At 41.3% G+C, this 22,360-nt stretch overlaps 1 protein-coding gene across 18 annotated transcripts in view; it reads right to left on the bottom strand.

Moving 5' to 3' along the window:
- The window catches only part of DAB1 (DAB adaptor protein 1), a 467,469-nt gene that overhangs the window by 3,180 nt on the left and 441,929 nt on the right, over positions 1-22,360 (bottom strand). For 10 of the 18 annotated variants that reach the window (XM_075759294.1, XM_075759293.1, XM_075759281.1 and 7 more), the window contains 5 exons: positions 16,098-16,154; positions 13,143-13,205; positions 11,898-12,006; positions 9,710-10,258; positions 8,748-8,875 (listed from right to left, as the gene is read on the bottom strand). In XM_075759294.1, coding sequence (XP_075615409.1) covers positions 8,748-8,875; positions 9,710-10,258; positions 11,898-12,006; positions 13,143-13,205; positions 16,098-16,154 — 906 coding nt within the window. Of the gene's footprint in view, positions 1-7,709; positions 7,809-8,747; positions 8,876-9,709; positions 10,259-11,897; positions 12,007-13,142; positions 13,206-16,097; positions 16,155-22,360 lie in introns of all 18 variants that reach the window. The other 8 variants (XM_075759288.1, XM_075759286.1, XM_075759298.1 and 5 more) reach the window with 4 other exon arrangements.

The raw sequence follows: 22,360 nt of genomic DNA, 5'->3' as shown, positions 1-22,360 counted from the left end.
GACGAGTATTACAAGAAGATGAGAGAAATCCTTTGGAATGATTAAATAAAGGCTGCTGAAATTATCCCCAGCAAGAAGCAAATATATTTTGTGACCTTGAAAAACCAAAGGTAATCAGAAGAGATGACTGAGAGTAAATAACTGCTTTTCACATACTGTGTGTTAAGTCTACCTATGCCAATTTTCATGTACTGCAGACACGAAGCTGGCAGAATGATCTATCACAGCTAGTTCAGAGAAAATCTGTACTAATTAATGTGGGACCTGACACACACCAGGCCATTCTTCAGGCATTTGTTGAACCTGAGGTGATTGCAAAGGGAAGCGAAAAGGAAGGAGGAGAAGAAAAGGGGAGGGAGGGAGAACATCCCTTTGGAACAAAAGATGTCAGTTTTTCAAATGCCTTCAGGGGAAAAAAGAGCTTTTCAAAATGTCAAGCGTGCTTGTTAGAGCTGTCCTCAAATATCTTTAAGATATGCAGATGTGCTTAAGTAACAGGTGTCCTAAGGTGTCACTGAACTTGACGCCCTTGGAAGAGGATGAGGAGTTCATCATCGGCCATCAGCACTTTCAACAACGCACGAGGCAGCCTATAGAAGTAGAAATTTCTTTTATTCGTCCTCAGCATTTATCTGAACATACACTTCATGTGGCAAAGGTCTGCATTTCTCACTGATTCGAATAATTTTTCTTCCAGTAGACCAGAGCATTTTGAATGAAACGTGTTCTTTTACGTCTTCCTTTTAGCTGATTTCCCCCATCAGATGCCTAAATGAGAAATTAATTGCAGTAATTGCCTGCAATCTACTCAGCCAAATTTTTCTTCTCAATGACTGAGATTTGTTTTCTAATATTATTTTGAGATAATTCAAGCAGTGCACCTTGCCTGTAGCCCAACATTGCAAATGGGACCTGTAAAGTAGTGATAATGATACTCGAGAGAGCGAAAGAGAGCAGAAAGGGACAGAAAAGAGGCAAAAGGAGAGTCAAGTGCTGTTGACTTCACGGATGGCTTCTCTCACAATGCCAGGCAGGGGTTTCACAAGCATTATTTTGGGGGGTCTTGGAAGCAGAAATAAATCCCCGTGTTTTTGGTTTTTTTACATACTCCAAGCAAAAGTCACAAGGAATGTCATTTAAAAGGCAGGCGGGCCTCGCTCTTCTCACAGCATCGGAATCATCTCACCGATATTTTCTGCTTTCTACTTCTCCTGCTGCGTTAGCAACAGATCCGGAGGGAAGGAAATGAAAGAATGGGTCTTTGTCAGAAGAAAAAAAAAAAAAAGCAAATAAAACAGCATACAAAGCTTCCAATTCACATAAACACCTTGAATCTTAAAGTATTTTCCTTTCTATAGGATTGGCCCAGAAGCACTTCTGATGTGCTTTCATCAACCCACAGGCAGAAACCAAGAGGACAACTGGCAGCACCTTTTGTTGCTGTTAAATCTTACTTGAAGGCTTCTATCAACTTTGGGGATACGCAATCTCTGGCAGATGTTTGAAAAGTAAATGTTTTCCTTTATGTTGGGAAAGCTGCTATCAAAGTAGTGTTTAGCTATATTCTCACATGCTAACGTGGCTCTTTACACTGAACAGTAGCCTTTACATAACGAGATATTGCAGGAAGAGGGTATGAATTCACAGGTCAGGTATCTGACCAAAGTGACAGGCTGCAGTAAGGGACCTGAAATGTCTAAATAGACATGCCTCAAGTTACACAGCTAAATATTTAGGAAGCTACAAGCATGTTGTGTAAATGTTGAGTTATAAACTCTGTCAGAATTAATTGCAAAAACTGCCAAAGAGAAAAATTTTCCCTATGTGTGCTACATTTACATATTCCAGAGATACCTCATGCTTAAAATCAGTTCATTCTTCCCATTTGAAGGAACATTTTGCACAATAAACAAGACTGTAGCAAACAGTAAGTATTTCTGGTATAGAGAATGAGGTAACAAGGTTGCTAATGGTTTTGAATACCATTATGTAAATACTAGAAGTAAATTTGCATCCAATTTAAAGATATTAACATCTGCTCCCCACCAGAACTAATCAGTGGAGAACATCTCTTGAAAGCTTCAGCATCTACTCGGGCTTGTGTAGGTGAGCTCATTCGCAACACGTAACACGGGACTTGGTTAGGAAGAAAACTACTCTTACACTGGCAGTCCTTTCATCACTGCGAGGCACCCTGCTATGTGCAAAGCTTCAGGCAAGATGTACTGAATTGTAGAGGTGAGGCCCGCATAGATTTCTTTGCCCTTTACAATAGATTCTCAGCATCAGTTTTACTCCTGGCTGACTGATCAGAAAGGGCAGGCTCAAATGATAGAGTTTCATGAAATAAGTGTGCCGGAACGCCAGCCAAAATGAGAATCTTGTGCTGGGGATGCAAGTGAAGGGAACGGGAGTGCAATGCGTCTTCTCTATTGCATGCTGACTCAATAAAATAGGACATAGTAAACTTGGCAAGCGGGATTCAAATTAAACATCTTTGGTGATAAGACAGGTAATTCCTATTGGCCCATTAACAGCCAGTGGCTTATCTTCGGTTATTTTTATTACAGTTAGCCTCTACTAGCACCATCAATACAGCAATCTTCTAGTTTGAGATTATGACTGGAGAGTGCCTCTATTCTTACTATAAATCTACCTACAAATATTTCCTAGTCTCGAATATCTAGTTTAATTATTAGCGTTTTAAAAGTCTCTGTCATTTTAGTATCCAGATGGATGCTATACATCCATAAAATGAAAAAGCAATGAGAACTACTCAGAAAGATGAACCCTGCTCCATCCTGGTCCCTTCAGCTAAGAAACTCACCTATTATTCCTGGGTCCTCTTCCTAACACAACGGTAGCCACACAATTATACTTTCCATCTACCTATCTGTCAATTCTCCTTCATAACTTTTGAACCCGATGGCCAATTTGAAGCAAATTGTTCAGAAGTCTCAAAGATACTAAATTATTGCAAGTGCCTTTTTTAAATCAGTTGTTGTGCAGAAGACAGGGATCTTTTAAACGACCTCATTACAGAGAAAGCTAGGAGAGCTTGGCTCCTAATTGAATTGCTGGATTGCCAATCAGCAAGTACACGGCTCTACGCAAGCTACATACTATGTTGTCTCTTGTTTAGAGGAAGAAGTTGGAGAAATGGAAGGGTACCTGGCTACTTCAAGTGGGCTCCGAGAGGTGAGAAACCTGTGTATGAGCTGGTCGTGTTAAAATGGGTAGCTCAAAGGGGATTTTAGCAGAGGGGAGGAAGGCGAATCTGTAGGATGCCTCTGTTCACAGAGCAGCCTGGATTTCTCTGGTCTTGTCCCTTCAGATTGTCTGGGAAATACGATGATGAACAAAGGAGCATGGGGGCTGAAATGACAATTTTAGGATTACTCTGGAATGAAGCAGTACTTCCCAAACTGTGTTCTCTATCCAAATGCCCAACTCTATCTTCTGCTTCTCTCTCAGGTTCACAACCCTGCTCTGTGCTGAGAACGATAGCTCTAGAGCTTACGGTAAGAATAGGTCACCTATAATTATTATGAATTTCTCTTTGGACTCTTTTCAGTTCCTATTGAACTGGACGAACGATGGTAACAGACCCTGTGAATATTTTGAGCCCATTCAGATTCTTTGCGCAACAGAAAGTGGACAGAAAGGAAGAGGACATCGCAGAATCAGCTTAATATGCCCTCCTGAGGCTCACCAAGCTCCCAGATAAGCCAATGTTTTGTCCATAAGTTGCTATTTTTTTTCAACTTCCTAATAACAGCCCAAATAAAGAGTTATAGTAGTCCACCCTGGAGCTGACTAAGATTATTAGGAACATTTATCACCAAGAATGGCACTCGCTCAACGATGGATGATGGCAGCGGGCCACCAAAGTACCACCAAAAGCTGATAGACAAATATTCTAATGAACTGTTGCTCTCCTGACAGTGCTGATAGCATCATGAAGGGTGTGACATATTTCGAGGGCTTATAATTGTCTGCACACATTTCACAGAACAACTAAACAACTTTTTGAGGAAGATCTGCTCTAGCCACAAATGTTTTGAAGGCTTCCTGAGAATCTCTCATGAAAGACTGCCAGTGCAAGTCTTGAACTGGGCAGCCTATCAAATAGAGCTGCATTTGTTCCAGCATTTAAAAAGGATTTTATTGCAATAATTGTAGTATCAAATATCCCCTTATTCTCTTTCAGAAGTTTTGCCCTGTTGCTAATTTGCCTTCAAGAACCAGTAAGTGTGGTCCATACGGAGTTAGACCATGTTTGTGGTATCTGATCCCAGTATTCAGGCTGAGTTTATTCTTTCCACAATCAGGATGCTTTGCTAGGAGATGCAGGCCAACACAACCACAGGCATCCAAAGAAGCTTGATGGCTCCCCTTTCTGCAGCCTTTGCTAAGCTTTCAATTGTGTAGCTCCAGGGCTGCCTAGTGTCACGGCGTGCTACACCCATTGCCGAGGCTGAAATACCCCTGAGAACAGAAATACCCGCACCGGCAGGGTCTGCACCTAACACCCCGTAATTCAGGCTGATGGGGTGCACTGGTGCAAAGAGGAGGACCAGGCGAAAACTCCTCTGTTTCAACTTATTGCTTTAATCCAAAATGTCCATAAGAAGAAATGTTTAACACATTCGGTAGAATCATAGCTAAATACAGTTCTTTCTCTCTCTCTCCTTTCACCACAGTTATCCCCTGCACAATGTCTAAAGACAGCAGTAGGGATCAAATGTATGTCAGCTGAAGATGGTACTCCTATTATTCAGTATTCTCCTCACCCCTTCTGGAAAATCACTATCCATCCTGAACGCTGCCCATGAACAAAGGGAAAACAACTGAATACAAACCTTGCTATGAATAGCTCTGCAAATAGTTCATTTTATTTCACCCGTGAAAGTTAGGCCTGTCTGCTGCTTGTTTCCAACCATAAAGGGACAAAAATGTAACATATCCATAAAACATCACATTTACCTACGAAGAACCCACAGCTATTTGTAGCAGAGTGACAGCTACTGGTAAGATGAGGGTTTTGAGAGCTTAAGCTGAAGATCTCAAAAGGAAGAGAGGAAAAATGGAGAAATGAAGATAGTAACTGAAAGAGGCTGAATTATTTCTACATGAGAATACCAAGTATCAGAAGGAATCAAGAAACCAAATTGTTGAGGTACCTTGAAAGATCAAGATACAAAACACTAGGCAGGTGAGCATTCTGAATACATCAAGACAAGGTAAGGAAAGATATTATATGGCCACAGCTGATTTCACAGAGATGCTGGGAACAGATGTATCTGAAATCTCTGAACACAATACTATGCCATGCTCCTGAGAGGTCCATTCATCCGAGTTGTATACTGTGCTGTTCTTGGTGTGAAGAACCATGTTCTAAAGAGCGAAGTAATCTCCCATCTAACACACAAAAGTGGCTTTTGTGCATTTTGTGATTCCTTTGTACTACATGTTTCTCCCCATTAAGTTTCCCTCCAAATGCGGAGCTGAATACATAACACAGTAGTAAGTCCTGAATTGATAATTTTCCATGGAGATCAGACTTTCCGTTGCTCTGACGATACCAGGCTTCAGAATTAGACGGGCTGGTTTTAGCAAGTGGATTTCCTACGGACTGCTGCTGAATGGCACTGTGCAGAGGCACAACGACATTAGCGTAACTTCTTGGATAGAGCCTTTCTTTTTGTTCAGCTTCCTGTTCCTGCCTACAGCTTTTAGGAATTACTATAATACGATAATCAGTAACATTACTTAACATTTCCCAGAATGTATTTCTGAGAATTATACATATTTTATGCAAGACTCTACAAGGACCAAGGAAAAAAAATAGGAAAAAACATACGGAATCACTGGTAATACACTGTTCTGGTAGTTCCCAAAGACCCTTGACAAGTATTTTACTAAGCATTATATAAAACAAAAGTGTTATATAGAACAAAAGGAGTCCCTCACTTGGCTGCCTTACAGGGTAATATGCATTAATAGACTTACACTGCTGTTTCAAGTTATCTCCAGAACTCCTGGTAGGTAAACATGTGTGATGCTAGTTTACAAATGATGCTAACTATCTTTGTGACAGTCAGAAAATTAGAAAGATATTTTTATCATCATTCTCCCCGTAATGAATTTCAGAATTACCCTGACTACGATAAACCGTAATAAACAAATGTATATGGGTTTGCAGAGTGTGGGACTCAGATAAAGGTCAAATTCTCTTTCTTGATCTAGGAAAGAACTCTTGAAACGGTCTGAAGCTGGGACGGCCAGCGGTGCCAGCGCTGGCCGAGGTCAGGCAAAGGCAAAGGCAAAGCCAAATTACTGTGTGGCACCATCAATGTGCAGCAGCAGTTCTCGCTGGGGTACAATAACCAACACGCGCTCTCGCTGGAGCAGCTCATCCCAGCTTGCCTCTGTCCTTACACTGTCATTTTTAGACCCAGTGAGACACAAAGCTTAATGCTACTTTTGCTTTAGCCCCCAAGAGCTGAGCATTTCGTTGGTGAAGCTAAAGAAGGGGGAGATGCCTTCTCACAGCACCACATATTATTAAGAGATAATCTTATTACTCCCAAGTGGATCGAAGCTAAGTTACTGTAAGATCTTTTTTAACCATATTTAATGTACAAAGTAAACTGACTCCTAATGAAACTATTAATTTTGATTTGAAACCAAATTATTTCGGCTCAGGGTGGATAAGTCACTGGTAAATACACTGCAATTTCTGTACGAAAATAAGAAGGGTTCTACCATTGTTATGGATTTGCTCCAGGAGCTCTGTGCTGAAGCACAGAAGCCGTATCAGATCACGCATTTGGGTAATACAAAACATGAATGGCAGACATAGAGAAGATAATGAAACATATCCTTCAAATAGTAACACTAGAGAGTATTTGGATGGAATAACAATGCTCAACACTCATAAAACTTTGTACTGTCTTCTTGGTAAAACCTATACACTGTATTGAAACAAATCACAAAACATTCACTGGCAGCCACGTTTTCTAACGCGTTCTGTAACACAAAAGATGAAAAGATCATCTTTCCCATCTGTCTGGACTTACATTACTTACATTTGATGAATAATTTTTAAAACATCAGTATGCCAATGGTAATATGAATGATCATAATTTTCAGATGTTTTTAATTTGCAGTTGGAGATAAAAATACACAAACCCATTTCACTATTTTTTACATGCAGATAATAAACGTGCTGCTTCTACTGATTATCACACTGATTTAGGGTAGAGGTGTTCGTGTATCATCACATAATTTTATTTAATGTTTGTTATGTCTATGGGTAAGATGTCTTACTCCATTTCATATGTTACATCTGACTAAAGGCCAGAGTGGATATCTGATAAAACAAACGTTCTGCCTAGTACGCTGTTAGCAATGGCTCAGTTTCCCTATTTCCCCTTAGAATTTGAACACAAAGTAAAATAAGTCTACATTTCTTTAAAGCATGCAGGCAGCCGAAACACACATATTTGCATAAGTTGCAACACTTAGTGAATGGCAAAAGCCATGCAAACCGCTGAGCGTGAGGAATACACTGTGGAGAATGGAGAGGGAAAACGGAAGAGATGAAAAGGAAAAACAAACCATGCATCCATGAAAGCAATGGTAGGCACTGGTGGAAGAATAAGTGAGCACCTCAAGGTGTAGAGAAAAAAAGGACAGATACCTACCCCAACCTGTGCTATCTAGCTACCGACCTGTGGACTTATAGTATCACCAGTTGGCTCACCAAATGGATCACTGTTGGATGAGGCCTGAGACCCATCAGGCTAGAATACAAGAACATAACACCTTTTTTTCTCAACAATAGAAAGTGAAAAAGTCAACACGAGGTTATTTTCATGCTGTGGGCATAACAAGTACATCCTATCTCATGAAAACCAGAAAGTGAGACCTCACCGCTGATATGTTCTCAAAAGCCACAATGGTTTCCTATAGCTGATGCAGGCAGGGAAGGACCTCACCGGTACCTGCTGGAGCCCACGCAGGAGCTGCCGCAGACCTCAGAAGGTACTGCATAGGACAAACCAGAACTGCAAAAGGCCCGGAAAGCCAGTCAATCTATGTGAATTCAGAAAGAGCCCAAGCTTGCGTTATTTTGTACCTTTGGGTCCTTTTTTTGTACAGACTCCCTTTTGCCTGTGGCTCACTTCTGGGCTCTTAGCTGCCTAAGATACCTTGTGATTTAAAGTCATTGCTTGGATAACATTTCTTGCTTTGGTCCACTGAGTCTAAGGCAAAGAAATCACATACTGAGGGCCAGAACATTGAGGAATGTAACTAGGCAAGCAACTGTGATGCAAGAATGTGCAAGACAACATCAACCATCATCTTTTAACACACAAAGTCTCACATCTCTTTCTGCAGCCTCAGCATGTATGTTGTTGTACCTTGGACTTCCTTACCATCAATAAGTGAATGCTGGTATGCTAAAAAGGCAATTGGATACAACTAACATATATAACCTTACATATGAACTCTTGAGTTCGGTTCCTTGTATGCAATATTAGTGCATATCAACAGAAACGTCATGCTCTTAGCTGTCAAAACTGAACCGGGAAGTGAATACTGTCTGCAGCTCCCCCTTATATATCCCCCAGCCCTACCAGAATAGTTATTTCTGACACTACCAAACAATATTTATGTAACTTCTGTCTTTTCTAGCTAAAAAGAGCTAATCAGTATTTAGAAACCTTGTTTCTACTCACAGCTTCTTGCTCCTCACTTTTGCTTGGGCTTTCAAACCCCTCTTCAAAGAGGTCATCTGCAGCAGGATCACTGGTATGGGATGCTGATGATTTTGATGGAGAACTCTGTCTGGGTGCAGGGGTTGGAGCTAAACAAAGATTAAGGTAACAGCAACAGAATATGTATCTGTTAATTTGTTCAGAAAGACACAGCAGCACAAAATTTGCTCATGCTTTAGAGCCCTCAACTTCTATTACCCCTGAAAATTATTTTCTGACGAGGAGCTGTAAGAGGTAAATTTGTACACAGCAGTCATTATCAATTCCATATATTTGATTTCATTCAGCAGTTTCCAAATTAAGTTTGCCTGCATCTGGCATATGTCTTCAGGAACCAAGGAGACGCCACGACATTACATTAAGAATACATGAGCCACCGGCCCTATGGCAGGCAGGCGAAACAGAAGGTCTCCGGCTGGCCCCTGGTAAATCTGTGTCTCATGAATCCCTCTTTGCAGCAATCTGCAAAATCCCCCACCTCCATGCTACGAACAGGACTAGCTTATTTTACAGCTCTTCAATGAATTTCCTCACATGTCCAATACATCAAGCTATTAAAATGAATACCCATCCCTTAATTTCTGCAAAGCATGGGATGAATGGGACATAAGTGAAACCATTTGTAAGGTTGAATGTCATGGGCATTTTCCAACCAGCTTGCACGTCCCTAGCACAGAACATTTACTAGAAATTAAATTTCAGCCTGCAGCTATCGGGGCTGTTGATTTCAATGGTCTCTGAAATTCCTCTCTGATACTTTTTTCTTTATGGCCGGAACACATTTAATAAGCTAGACCATGCATGAAGGTTCTCAGTCCATATCTGTGTTGCAATTTACTGTATGAGAAAAAAAGAAAAAAGAAATGCTTTGAGGAGCAGTCACGTCTGAGGAAAGGTACGGCTGAGAGCATATAGATACTCACGTGAATTTGTAGATGGTGTCGTGGAAGTCACAGGAGTCAAATTTAACTGAGAGATGTCAAAGTCATCACAATCGTCTGCTTCCTGTGCCATCCCAACTTTGTTAAAGTAACTTGAGAAGGCCTCTGAGGTACAACTGAGGGAAGGCTGATCTGGTTTTCTTGATGGCACTGGTGGAGGCTGAGCCATCTGGAAATCTTTAAACATTTCTTTTCCCATTTTCTGTCTGGGCCTGTCTGTCTGTGGACTTGATCTGTTGGAATCACTTGTGGGTGGAACAGTAGCTATAGGAGCAATGGTACCTTGAAACATGGCTGCTTGTAAAGGCAAAACAGTTTGTGTTGGCATGAAGGCAGTTGGTTGGAACTGACCAGCTACAGATGGCCACGGTTGCTGAGTAGGAGGAAAAATACCGGGTTGGCCCCACGCTATCGGCTGTCCTCCCTGCATCACCTGAGCAACTGGAGGCTGAGCACCCATGGCCAACTGCTGTTGAACAAGTGGTTGCTGTCCCCAGAATGAGGGCAGAACAGCTCCCATGGCAACATAACCTTCAAAGAATAAAGAGAGCAGGGGAAAAAAAAAAAGAGAAAATATGAAAGATTTTAACACTACTGTCAAGAGCACGCAGAAAAAGCTACACGATGAATCAGAAACACGCGGGCCACATTCGTGTTCCCAGAGCTTCAGCACACTTCAAAAGAAAACTGCAAGACATGGTGGAATTCACATCACTCAACAAATACTTGGGGAATATCAAAAAGGTCCTGAGTGTCTCCTGTACTATATACCCAGTAACAACAACCAGCTTCAGGTATTATGCCAGCACAGAACCTCTCTAGTCAGGGAGGAAATTAAAGATTAAAACTAAAAGACTATAATTGCTTCCTGTCAGACCTGAACCCTCTTTTCAAGCTACCAAAAGTTTGACTGAGTAGGAATTATATGATCAGGTGCTTTGTTATTTACAATGAAAAAAAAAATCTGAAACTAAAACTACTGTAAAAAATGTTACAAATTAAACCATGTAATACAATTATGTTCCACTGATAGAAGTATTATGCTTTACAGATATGCCATTTCATATTTAAATTGATTTACTGCTAATATTTTACAATATGCAACCTCTTCTTTACTTTTAATACTGTTGCAGCTTTAAAACTCCTGTTCCTAACCTGCGTTTTTCTGAGTCCTCCTGTACCTTTCCCCCTTCGCTTTATTTCTAGGCTGTTTTGTAATGCTAAGTGTGTAATGCTAAGTGTGGTTGCAAGATTGTAAAGGGAAAAGCCCAAAATAAAATAAAATAAAATAACAAAAACTGAACTTTGAAAGACCAAATGACTGACTGATGAAAGGAACAGTAACTCAGATACATATCTATTTCAATAGGTAGCTGTGTTGGATTCTCCAGATGTCCTTTTATCTTGCCCCCACTGTAACCTCATCCAAGCAGCGGGGGTTTTCATCTTGACATTATCCCCAAACACTTCACCATCAGCGCAACCCTTCTGAGATGCAGGGGCTAATCTGATGCTGCAACGCAGCCCATCAGAGAAGGATTGGCACAATTAGAAAGTCGCTGTTGAATGATTCAAGGCACTCCCTCCTCTGTTTTTTCCCTAAGTAGACCTGAGTGCGCTGCTCTTGCAGTGCTCCGAGTATCCCGGGGAGAGATCAGCAGCCAGACCCATGTGCCTTGCGTGTCTGTGCAGAATGCTACACAGCTTTAGAATTTTGAGCACTTTGAGGAACACAGAAAAGTCTAAAGGAAATAACAGGATTTGACTAAGTGGAAACCCTCTGCAATTCAAGCAAAATCTCCATGTCTCATTCTCTGTTTACTGGAGACAGCACAAGATATTCATTGCTACCGCGAAGAAAGCAAAGCTAAACTAAATGCTTTTTTCTCTCTTGCTACTGTACCTAGAAGGTATGTTATCCAGATGGCTGAACTAGGGTTGAACTCCCAATGACTTCTTTGGCTGTTGTTTTAAAAAATGTGGGTAAATTCAAAATAATGTACTCCCTACTTGTTAAAGACTTGTTTTGCCTTGCCCTGCGGCAATCTCCTCAAAATTCTTCCTCACTTCCACTGTACTAAATTAAACCCCTTAGTACTGAAATGCAAACCGGAGCTGAGAATTGATCACCACATTTGAATCGAGCCTATATTTCCAGTAGATTGCTCACCTGAGGGTACGGCAGCAGTGCTGAAAGGTACAGAACCAAACATGTCTGTACTAGCAGGGAGTGACTGGGATGAAGAAGGGATAAAGGCATCACCTGGAGTAGCAGGAGTCTGCAAGAAGACAAGAAGAAAATACAATGATGACATATCAGCTGCAGCTTCTGCAGCACATACTTTGCTGTCACATCATCTGTAACTCTAAAAGATACAGGTTTGGAAGGAAGAAAGAGAAAGAAAAAAGAATGGAAAGATGTAGAAGGAAAGAAGCAATAGCAGTAAGAGTATTAGAATTTGCTGGAGACAGAAGAAAAAGAAAATGAGAGATGTTGTACCAGAGGAAAAAAAAACCCAAACAATTTGCCTGGAACACGTCACATGGAAAATATTGACATCATTTCGTTCTCCAGAACATATAGACTTGTGATATTAGGTGTTAGGTGACAACCAGCAGAGGCAGTGACCAAGGCATTAACTTAAGAAACAGTAAAGGCAAATGAAGTATCTGCAGGATTTATGGAAAAGTAAGTAAGTATTGCTTCCGATTAACCAACAGGACCAGAACCATAGGTCTATATGAAAGGAGAAACCCAATCCAACTGAGCAAGCTGAGGATGAGGAGACAGGACTTTGAACATCTAGTCCCAGACATGCTTCAGAATACCTTGGAGATCTGGGGCTGATGACTTCAATTTTCTCAGTATATTCGTACTCCCCTACAGCTTAATGTAAGGTTCAGAAACTTTATAGGAAAATGATTATTTTTTTTTCATTTTATGATGCAGAAAAGCACACTGAGAAAATTTTCTTTGCACATTCAGCCCTCTCTGTCTTTACTGTTGTGTCTTCCTTCCTTTAACAGCAGTTCCGGGACATGTGCTTGGTGGAACCAAAGAGACACAATATTTAAGGCTGTAACTGTATCTTCCTGCAGCGCAGTGGAGAGACAGAGGGCAGTGAAGCATGCACCTCTAATAAACACCAGGGAAGGAGATCTGCAGCTCAGGTTTTATCTTATGTGACACCTAGCCCTATATCAGAAAATTAAAAATTGAAGATATTTTTGCACGTCATCATGAAGCAGTGACTCCACATTCAATTTGCTTCACTTTTATTCTCTTGCAACATAAAAACTACTTTGAAATCCTCCCTACTGGAAAGGCTGATGACCTGAATTGTTAATATGCTCAATAAATGCACTGAAAATAGCATGTAGAAAAATGCACAGTTCAGTTTCCCTCGATACTCACCGGGGGAGAGGTTACATCAGGAGGAGTGGACATGTCCCCAAAAAGCTCTAGTTGGGTAACAGCCTGTAAAGAGAAAAAACCCCAATAAATTCCCGTTATCTTTTGAGGAGAAGAAACTGTGAGTTAACTAGTTGAACTTGTAAAGTTAATCAGTAACACCTAACAATATAAATCCTCCAAAAGCCATGTAGGCTTCAAACGTCAAATCCCACATGGAGGAAGCACACGGGTTCAAGCTGAGGGATTTTGATACTGCTGATGGACCCAGATAGCCAGCAGCTGACCCTATAGAAATGATTCTGTAGGGAATTCTCCACCATAAAAAATGAATAAAGCATGAAAAAACTATCCAGAATGGGACCGGATGCATTACTGCTCTGCCTTTAACATCCGTGAGCACCAAGCATGATTTACGGCCAGTCCTTTTCCCTGGCTCCTTTTCTAAACTCCCATTTCAAGGTCTTAAAACACGGCAGCAGACTGTGGAAGTGACAGAAGGATACAGAAGGGAAGGGCTTTTAAAGTGCTGCCCGATTTCCCCCTGCCCATGGGACAGGTGTGACCTGGATAAGTGGACTTGAAGGAGGATGCGCAACTGGGTTATTCTAAGTTTGTAGCTCTACATTTAACTCATGCTAGAAATGTTTTCTCAGGGCGTCCTTCAGTTTGATCTCAAAACAGGTCACCCATATAGGTCTCACTCAACTGGACCAGAAGAGAAAAAGCACTTTCACAATAAGGAGCACCTTGAGGGGCTGCATAATGAAAACCCCTTCACGTGTTCTGGAGTAAAATGACTCTCTTCCACCCATCTGCATCTGCAAATCAGTTCACCTGGAGTCCGTGGCTGGTAAACCACGGATCCCTTAGAGCTCCGCAGGAAACCTAAAATCTACCTGCTATCCTTACCAGGGTGACTATTCTGGAAAGCTGTGATGGCAACCCAAGAATTACTCCTCCACTACCTCTCTTCTGCTTACTGGCTTTCCTTCTTCCCTGCATAATACTCAATCGCACCCAGACATGTGGGAAGTGAGAATTCTTGGTATGAATGAGATTTAATGCAAATCTTCATTCAGTTCATTGAATCTCCTCCCCAGCTTAGGCACATAAAACTTGCACCCTCCTATCACGTATATAGGCTTGACATTCAGTTGAGTCTTGACCTGCAAATGTAGCCAACACGTAGCGCTTTGGACATGAACCACACTGGCTGGTCAGTCTTTACAACCTAACAAAGGAGCAAGATTGCTGTAAGATTTCCCCCCCCCCCCTTCTATTTTAAGTAATCCTTTAAGAAATAAGACTATCATTCAAAATATAATAATTTCAAAGGTTTATACATTTTTTTGCAATCCAGTGTCTATTCCCACATAAAAAAGCAATGCTACAGTTGCTTAGACCTGGAATTTGTCTAGCAGCTTGGATGATTCTCAGCTTTATGTCTAACGATGTACCTAGGGGTGAATTATTTCGCATTTCCTCACATCATGTCTTATATTAACTAGATCACATCGCTTTCATAATATGACAATATATTGTCTTCCTATGGGCTTATATATCCCTCTAAGTACCTGCATGGAAGTGGAAGAAGGAAGAAAGAAGAAAATCCACATTTTCTTCAGGGTACACTGATTCTAGTGTACATTACTAAAATACTGCTAGAAGTAGCTTCAGCATAAAAAAAGTGCCCATAATTCACTTCTGCAGTGTGCACAACCACACTAGGCAAGTATTGTTAAAATGCCCAGAAAATTTGGAATAATGACAACAGCAGCGCTTGGCTGGAAATCACTTCAAGCCTCCTGTAAGCACTACTGCCTCAAGAGATGCCAAGTGACACCGAATCACAGAAAGAGCCACTTTCTTCTCCTCTCTCCAAACTCCTTGTTCAGCACCACCCCTACCATCTGCCCTTTTTCTGGTGAGCTCTTCGCAGTTTTCTCCTCTCTGGCTTGCTAAGAAATAGCTTGTGTCCTTTCGAGGAGGTCACGAGCAAAGGCTCCCGCAGTGCTTCCATCCCAGGTGAGGAAGATGGAGAGCAAACCAGAAGGGATGTGAAAGGGCAGGGCACACGTGGTTGCACAGACTAAGAGGAAGTGTCTGTAAAGTTATACATTTCTTGTGGAAAAAAACACTATACGTTTCATATCAATACCGAAAATTGATAGTGAGTATACTTTTGAACTCAGGATTATACAGTATGTGTTTGAAAGGTGGCAACTCGGATCTCTATGCCTCAATACCCCTGTAAAATGGCAATAATAATATTTTTCAGAGTGCTTCAAGATGACGGATCTTTGGAAAGTCATCGCAGATATAATTCTGTTAAAGCTCTTAAGAGAAACTCTGCGGATGGATTTCTAAACAGGCAGCTGGAGAGAACGATACAAAAGCTGACTTCACTATTTGTTGTAATAAACCCTCATTCACAATATTCCCCAAGGAAAAGGAATATATTTACAGGGGAATTATTTCTTACAGAATAGCAACCTTATAGGCAGCAGGAGCTACAGAACTACATCAGAGGATGTAAATAGAAATTTCGTGGGAACACAACTTCGTTGTTTACTTACTAGAGAGAGTCTTAAACAGCAACACTGGGAGGTGGGATTTTAAAGTCCCAAATGGTTCAGCTCTGGATTCTGTACCTAGTTTATTCCTACAGCCCAGTTCTCAGCCTGAATAAATGAATGCAACTTCTCTGACATAGACGTAGTTTTATCCACTTGCAGCATATGAGATTTTAGACACCAAATAGTTATCTTTTATTTTTGTGATTTCCCTGTCTCTATAGAACTGATTTCACCCCTTTCGCTTATTTAAATTTTTCACGTCTGATATTAGCTCCATTCCAGTGAAGTTAATCCCAAGCCGAACATTTTCAAATTGCACTATTCCTATAGGTGATTTCATCTATATTTCCTTAAAACATTTTTAGTGTCACAACCTTACCTGAGTGACTGAAACAAGATTTTCATCAATGTCCAGCAATAAGTTTCCATTCTGCAGCTGTAAAGCATGATTTATGAAATGAAATGAATGATTTATGAAAATGGCATGAATTTCTGAGCATGAAAATTATAACCTCCATAATTATTGACTTCACTATTGAAATGAAAACCCTTTCCATCTTCCAGTGAGCACAGATATGAAATCACACAGTCAAAACGATGAGCTTGAATGCTGCTGGGATGTGGGGCAAACAGACGCTTTATTTGTGCTAAATCTAATCTTCTGGTGTATAAGGCAATTTCATCGCTTGCATCATAACTATTTATTTTCCCAGATATTTATTAATTCAGCAATAAGCATACGCAGTGAGCTCTGATCCTGCTTGCATTAACGGAACTTTTCACTGGCTTGGTCAAAGAAAGGACATAACATCCTCAGAGGAAAAAAAATAATTCGGTTTTGGACAAGAAAAGCTCTAAAAGCAAGGATTTGCAGAAAACCACAGCTTCCTCTTAACCAGGAGAACTACAACATCAATGGAAACATATTTAAGATGAATATTTTCTTTCCGTAGTAATTTTTAAAATTACTTACATGAGTCAATTCAAGTTATACTTAAATCCATAGTTTGTAAATATATGTGGGAGTATACTGCCTACACATACATACATATCCATTGCCATCTACATATTTAACATAAATTATGACTTCAGTGTCATCAGAATGCTAAAATTCAGGTAACATTTATTGAAGTGTTAGAGACTTTCTTTCTTAAGAAACAAACACAACAGCAAGTTACAGAAAATCAAATTTCAGATGACTGAGAAACTTCATATGAGCTACCAGGCAGTAATCCCATGCCATCTTAAAACAAAGAAGTTTAAAAATCTCAGAAACAGCCTAGATTGCTTATTTCGCCCCCCCCCCCCCATCTCATCACAGACCTGAAGAAAAAAAAAAAGACTGGCAAAAGCCAAAGCGAAACAAAGGAAATGCCATCGTGCCCAACCAGGACAGGACCCAGTCCTGCACCTCCCTGGACTGACAGCGTGTTCCTCCAGCCCCATGTAAGAAAAGCGTGAAAAGAGTTGTGTTCATTTATTCAAAGAACTGCACAGACCTTGAAACCAGAAGGGTTTACACCTTCAGGAAGGACCAGTTTTGGCCAGTAGTTAGTCACCTTTTCTTCTGACAGCCCCCTTGTTTAACCCCCATCCTCCGGCATCCAGGGATGCAGCTCCCATCGCTCCGAGGTGGATCCTGCCCCCAGCCACAGCGATCGCTCTGTGAAACCAGCTGAGAAATAACCATGTCTCGGCACCGAGGAAACATGTGCGCAGCGTTCAACGGACCATTAGAGATTCCCACCTGTGCTACAGTGGGACCTCGCAGAAAACATTTGCCCAACATGTCACGGCACATCCCCAAGTGCCCAATTATCATGTAGCACTTGAGCTGCATCTTCCATTAGCTCGTGTTCTGCATCACACACCGGTGAGGAGACACTTCCTAAGGGTGAAATATCCCTGTCTATTAGAGCATGGAACAGCCTTCAACGGCAACCGTGCCGAGGCTGCAACGCAGCTACTGAGGGCAGAATTTGGCCCTCTGAGCCTTCCTCCGGTTCGGCTTTTCAATACCAAGCGCTTAACCTTCACAATTAAAGTCAACAATCCTCTCCCTCCTTCCCCAGTGCACGATAGAAAATAACCAGAAGCCTGGAAAGATGCTCCAGTCCTTGATCTTCCTCCAGGATTGCTGTCTGTGGATTTCTCTACAGAGTGATGCAAAAGCTTACTTTTATTATTTAAAAATGCATCTCCTTGAATACGAAAACACCCCTACAGCTTAGTCAACCAGGAACACACCAGTCACTTGCGACCAGCCGCGCAGACCGAGGCGGAGGAAGTATCCTTGTATCACAGTGACATTAAACCTATAATGAAAGCTCCATCTTTCTATACAGGCATGTGAGACATATTGTAAATCTTTTAAACATGAAATATGTAAATCTGGCTTCTTAAAGCAGCAGCAAGCTTTTTAAACCACTCCAACCAGTAATGAAATTCCTCGTGACACTTTTCACTATTCACTAAAGAAAAAACATATTATCCAAGAGCTGGAGAAAAACCAAGAGTACAGAAGCAACAATGAGAGATAAGTGCAGCTTTCATAAACCTGAACCAAAAATCATCCATTTCCACTGCTGTACTCCCTCTGATCACCAAGTACTCTGAAAAACATCTTTTCTAAGCAATGCAAAAGTTCAGATTTCAAAAGGGAAATCTGAGATTTTCCCTCACAGGAGTGTGAAGCACCTTACTTCTTTCACTCCTATCTACAGAAAAAGCCAAAATACTCAACTTCTGTTACTCAGTTTTGTTTTACCAAAGGCAAGGGATCTCCACTGACTTACAGCATGAGAAAAACCTGCTTAATATCCCTACAGTTTTGCAAACAAGATGATAAAAGTAACATCTTACAAAATGTGGTTCTGAACTCTCAGAGAATGAAGCAAAGATGTTGCTTAAAAAGTATGAAAAAAATACACTGTAATTAACTTGTACTCTGATACAGAGCTCAGCAAGTAAAAAAGACTATGAAAGATACTAAATACAGCAATTAACCAGCAATTAGTAATTAACCTTTGAGCTGGGTATTAGCTACTCAAATCTTTTAGGAGAGCAGAGGGATTTAAACTTGGTTTCCCGCACTCAGGATAAGTGCCCTACCACTCGGCCCAGCAGATCATCCAACCCGGCTGCCTCTCTGCATCTCCTCTCCCCTTTTTCTAATATGTATTTTACATTGAAAGTCTAATGACAAGTCAAAAGGTTATTCAAACTAAAGATTTCCGTTCTTATTTTAGTTGAAAACAAATATTTTGCCTATGTCAAATATTTTTTCTGATGGTTTACATTATTATTTTAGTTAAGCGAAGCTTCGGTTACTTGCACAACCTTATACAACAAGTGTTATTATTACTACAAGCTCCACGAGCTGCAAGCAGCTTGCTAATTAACCACAATTCATTCTAAAAAACAATTTAGAACTATAATGAAGAAGCACATCAGGACCGTGACTAAACCAATCGTCAGTCAAACCACGTCTAGTAGGTTCAGACACACTGGAAACATCCAACAGACATATTGCTTTCCTGTAAAACTACTGCTGGATTAATGGAGTAGCATGATAACTCAACAAAGAATTGCTCAATTACTTCCTAATTAAAGAGAATACACTGAAGAATATGTGTGTGAAGAAAATATTGTCAATGCCTTTGCAATGTTCAACCTCCTACAGATCCTACAGGTCCTCCAGTGCCGTAACCTCTCCCAGTTAGAGAGGTAACGGCAGCCACGATGCCTGGTGTAAACCCAGATTTACACAGGTAGAGCTGAGCACAACCTTTTAGTTGCAAGGCTGCTGTGAACATTTAGGGTGACTCCCCACTAGTACAGGTCACATCAGCAACATGGGCCGCCATCAAGCTACACTGATTGATTTTTATCCCAAATACACGCACTTGGGCATCCGTCACTTACGCAAGGTTCAAACCCAGCGCTCAGAACCCTGCGGGACACGGGAACCCTCCTGTTCAAAGTTTCTCTTTTCGGTTTCATAGGGTAACTCTTACTTGTCAGGAGCACTCTTTTATCAGGTAGTTCTTCTCCTCTGAATTTTTATTTGAAGTACTAAACCCAAGAACTGACTTTGGTATGATGGACCCAACCACAGCATAGCCTCGAGCTTCATCGCGTTCACCAACTGTCCAGTTTCCTTTGCTCGTTCGCTGGGAAGCGCTGGATACGCTGGTTAAAAACGCTGTTAGTGAACCCTGCGCAGCCGAAGAGGTGGGATGGTTAAGGATAATTGACATAACAGATTATTGAGGAGTGTTTGAGTGAACTGCTTCACTGTTGCTCGATAGCTCCCTTTAAATGAAGGATCTCTTCATATGATCAAAACACACGCTTACTCATTTGTTTCTCTTCATTTGAAGGGAACTTGATTCTGAATTCCCTGCATACTTTAGGTATTTACTCTTCTAGGAATTGATATTTAAAATGCTTCAATTACCACTTTTCTCAGACAGACTCTAATAAATCAAGAGTCCAAAAGAGTGACTCTAGCGTAGAGCCAAACCCATGCTGCTTCCAGGCAACACAACACCCAAGATAATTAAACTTTCCAGAGCACAGAGGATCCTGCTGCAAAGGTCCCAGCCACACGATCACCACCTCCGTATCTTCTCCAGACCCCACGTGGTGGGTTCAGAGAGCCTGGTATACATCCGTCACATCGCACGGAGTTAAAAGAAATGCTGTGAGTCCAGAAATATTGCTATGTTGTTGAACTAAAACCCGAGGCTTTCAAAATGTTGACGCAAGCTACAAAAGCTTTTGTAATTTACATTTACTGTGCACTAACAGGCCCTGACATCTGTCTTCTAGAAACATAAGCCTGGCTTTAGATTTAGGTACCTTTACAAATATATGCAATTTACTGCACGTGGCTGACGCAATGCAAAGATGTTAAAATGAAACATATTTTTCCATTCAACAGAAAACTGGAAACAAAGGGGAAGAGCAAAATATTTCAGGTGATACAGCGGCAAAAGCCAGCCTGCACCAAACTTCATTTCAGCATGAGGAAGGGAGTCTCAGCAGGAAAATCGGGGACCAACACCAAGCTGCTGACTGGTTGAACATCAGCGTCAGCCTCGGCCAGGCTTCCATCCAGACTTACTGCCAGACACGTGCACTGGCATCAGCGGCACTTCTTGCCTGAAGATCTGTTTCTGAAAGTAATGCACCTTTTGCTCGTAGCGCGTAGCTCCACCAGTTCTCCCTGGGGAAGACGGGAATGAGGACAGTGGCAGAGGACACAGTAAGAGCTCAGATGAGGAGAGATGAGCTCTTTAACGTCAGGGCACTACGGCACTGCCCGGGTGGCACAACGCAGCCAGCCTTGGTGACACGTGATGGTTTTCTTTAATTGCAGACTGGAGAGACAGGTGATGATGAGAATCTGAACTTCCATGTGGGAGCAAAACTCCCTTTCTACACTGCGATGGCAGAGACAGCTTTGGATGTTTGTAGGGAATAAACGTAACAGTGGAAGGGAATTACAAATAACCCCCAATTTACTCTTTTAAAATACAAGGCACAGTTATACAGGTCTATCTAATGGTTTTCAAAACAATGGGTGACTGGACCTATAACCAAGAAACAAGTTACTTCTACCTTCATCATTGAATACCACGTCATCATGGTACTTTCGAAACCTGGAAATCCCCTGAGTTTTGGCAGGCAGAAAAGGCCAAGACCTGTGTATTTCTGTACTTAATAACGCTAATTGCACCGAATGAATCTGCAAATATTTGCAACAGCCTCTCCCCAAACCAATGCAAAATGCACACAGCACTTTCCCCAGAGCTGCATGCCCTTTAATTTGCAAACACCAAATTGTGCAACTGATATCATTTAATACATACAGTGATGCAGACTAGGTAAAGCTACAAACTTCACTACTCAGGAGGCAGCTTGTGTGCAAATAAATGTTTTAGCAAATTACAGAGCTGCAGGGCTCTGAGCAAAGCAAAATGTAGTGAATCAATACAATGTGCAGCTGTCAACTTAATGTATCAGCAGCCATCAGATAAATCTGCATCGGTCATATTGCATAAAAGGCAAAAAGTCACTATATGTTACAGAACTTTACCCCACAATCAATGAGCTAGACCTACAGTTCAGCTACGCTGTCTTTTCTCCACTTTGGAGAATATCAAAAGGGACAGAGTATTACCCTAGAAAACGTATAGGAATCCGGGTAAGTTTAGCAATGCGAATACACGTGAAGCCATTAAAGATGCGACCTAACAGGCTGCATAACTGTAAGGGGCCACTGAAATGTTCATCATTTATTTATATCGCCCGAGTTTTGTATTAAAAGTGCAAATCTAAACTGCCGTACTAACACCCATATCACCTATATCCAACACGATAACCGTGTCACCGGGGCTAAACCCGCACCTTTTGTTCGCTTCCTTGTTTCTTGCTGTTTGTACAGTACGACCAAAGAGCGAGCACGACAAACTGATCAAGGGCAGTGCTGCTGGATTACAGCTTTCCCACGCTATGGGATTATGTCCCAAAATCTTAAAGGATTGCACTAGGAAGGAAAGTCAGTTCAATGCTTTGAGAGCATGTAATCATTCTGCTGGAGGTACAGGGTTTAGGACAACTCCTCCGGATTAAAAA

This window comes from Balearica regulorum, chromosome 8 (genome assembly GCF_011004875.1).
Source record: "Balearica regulorum gibbericeps isolate bBalReg1 chromosome 8, bBalReg1.pri, whole genome shotgun sequence".
NCBI lineage: Eukaryota > Metazoa > Chordata > Aves > Gruiformes > Gruidae > Balearica > Balearica regulorum.
Note: the sequence above shows the minus strand (reverse complement) of the source record. Positions and strands in the feature narration are given on the sequence as shown.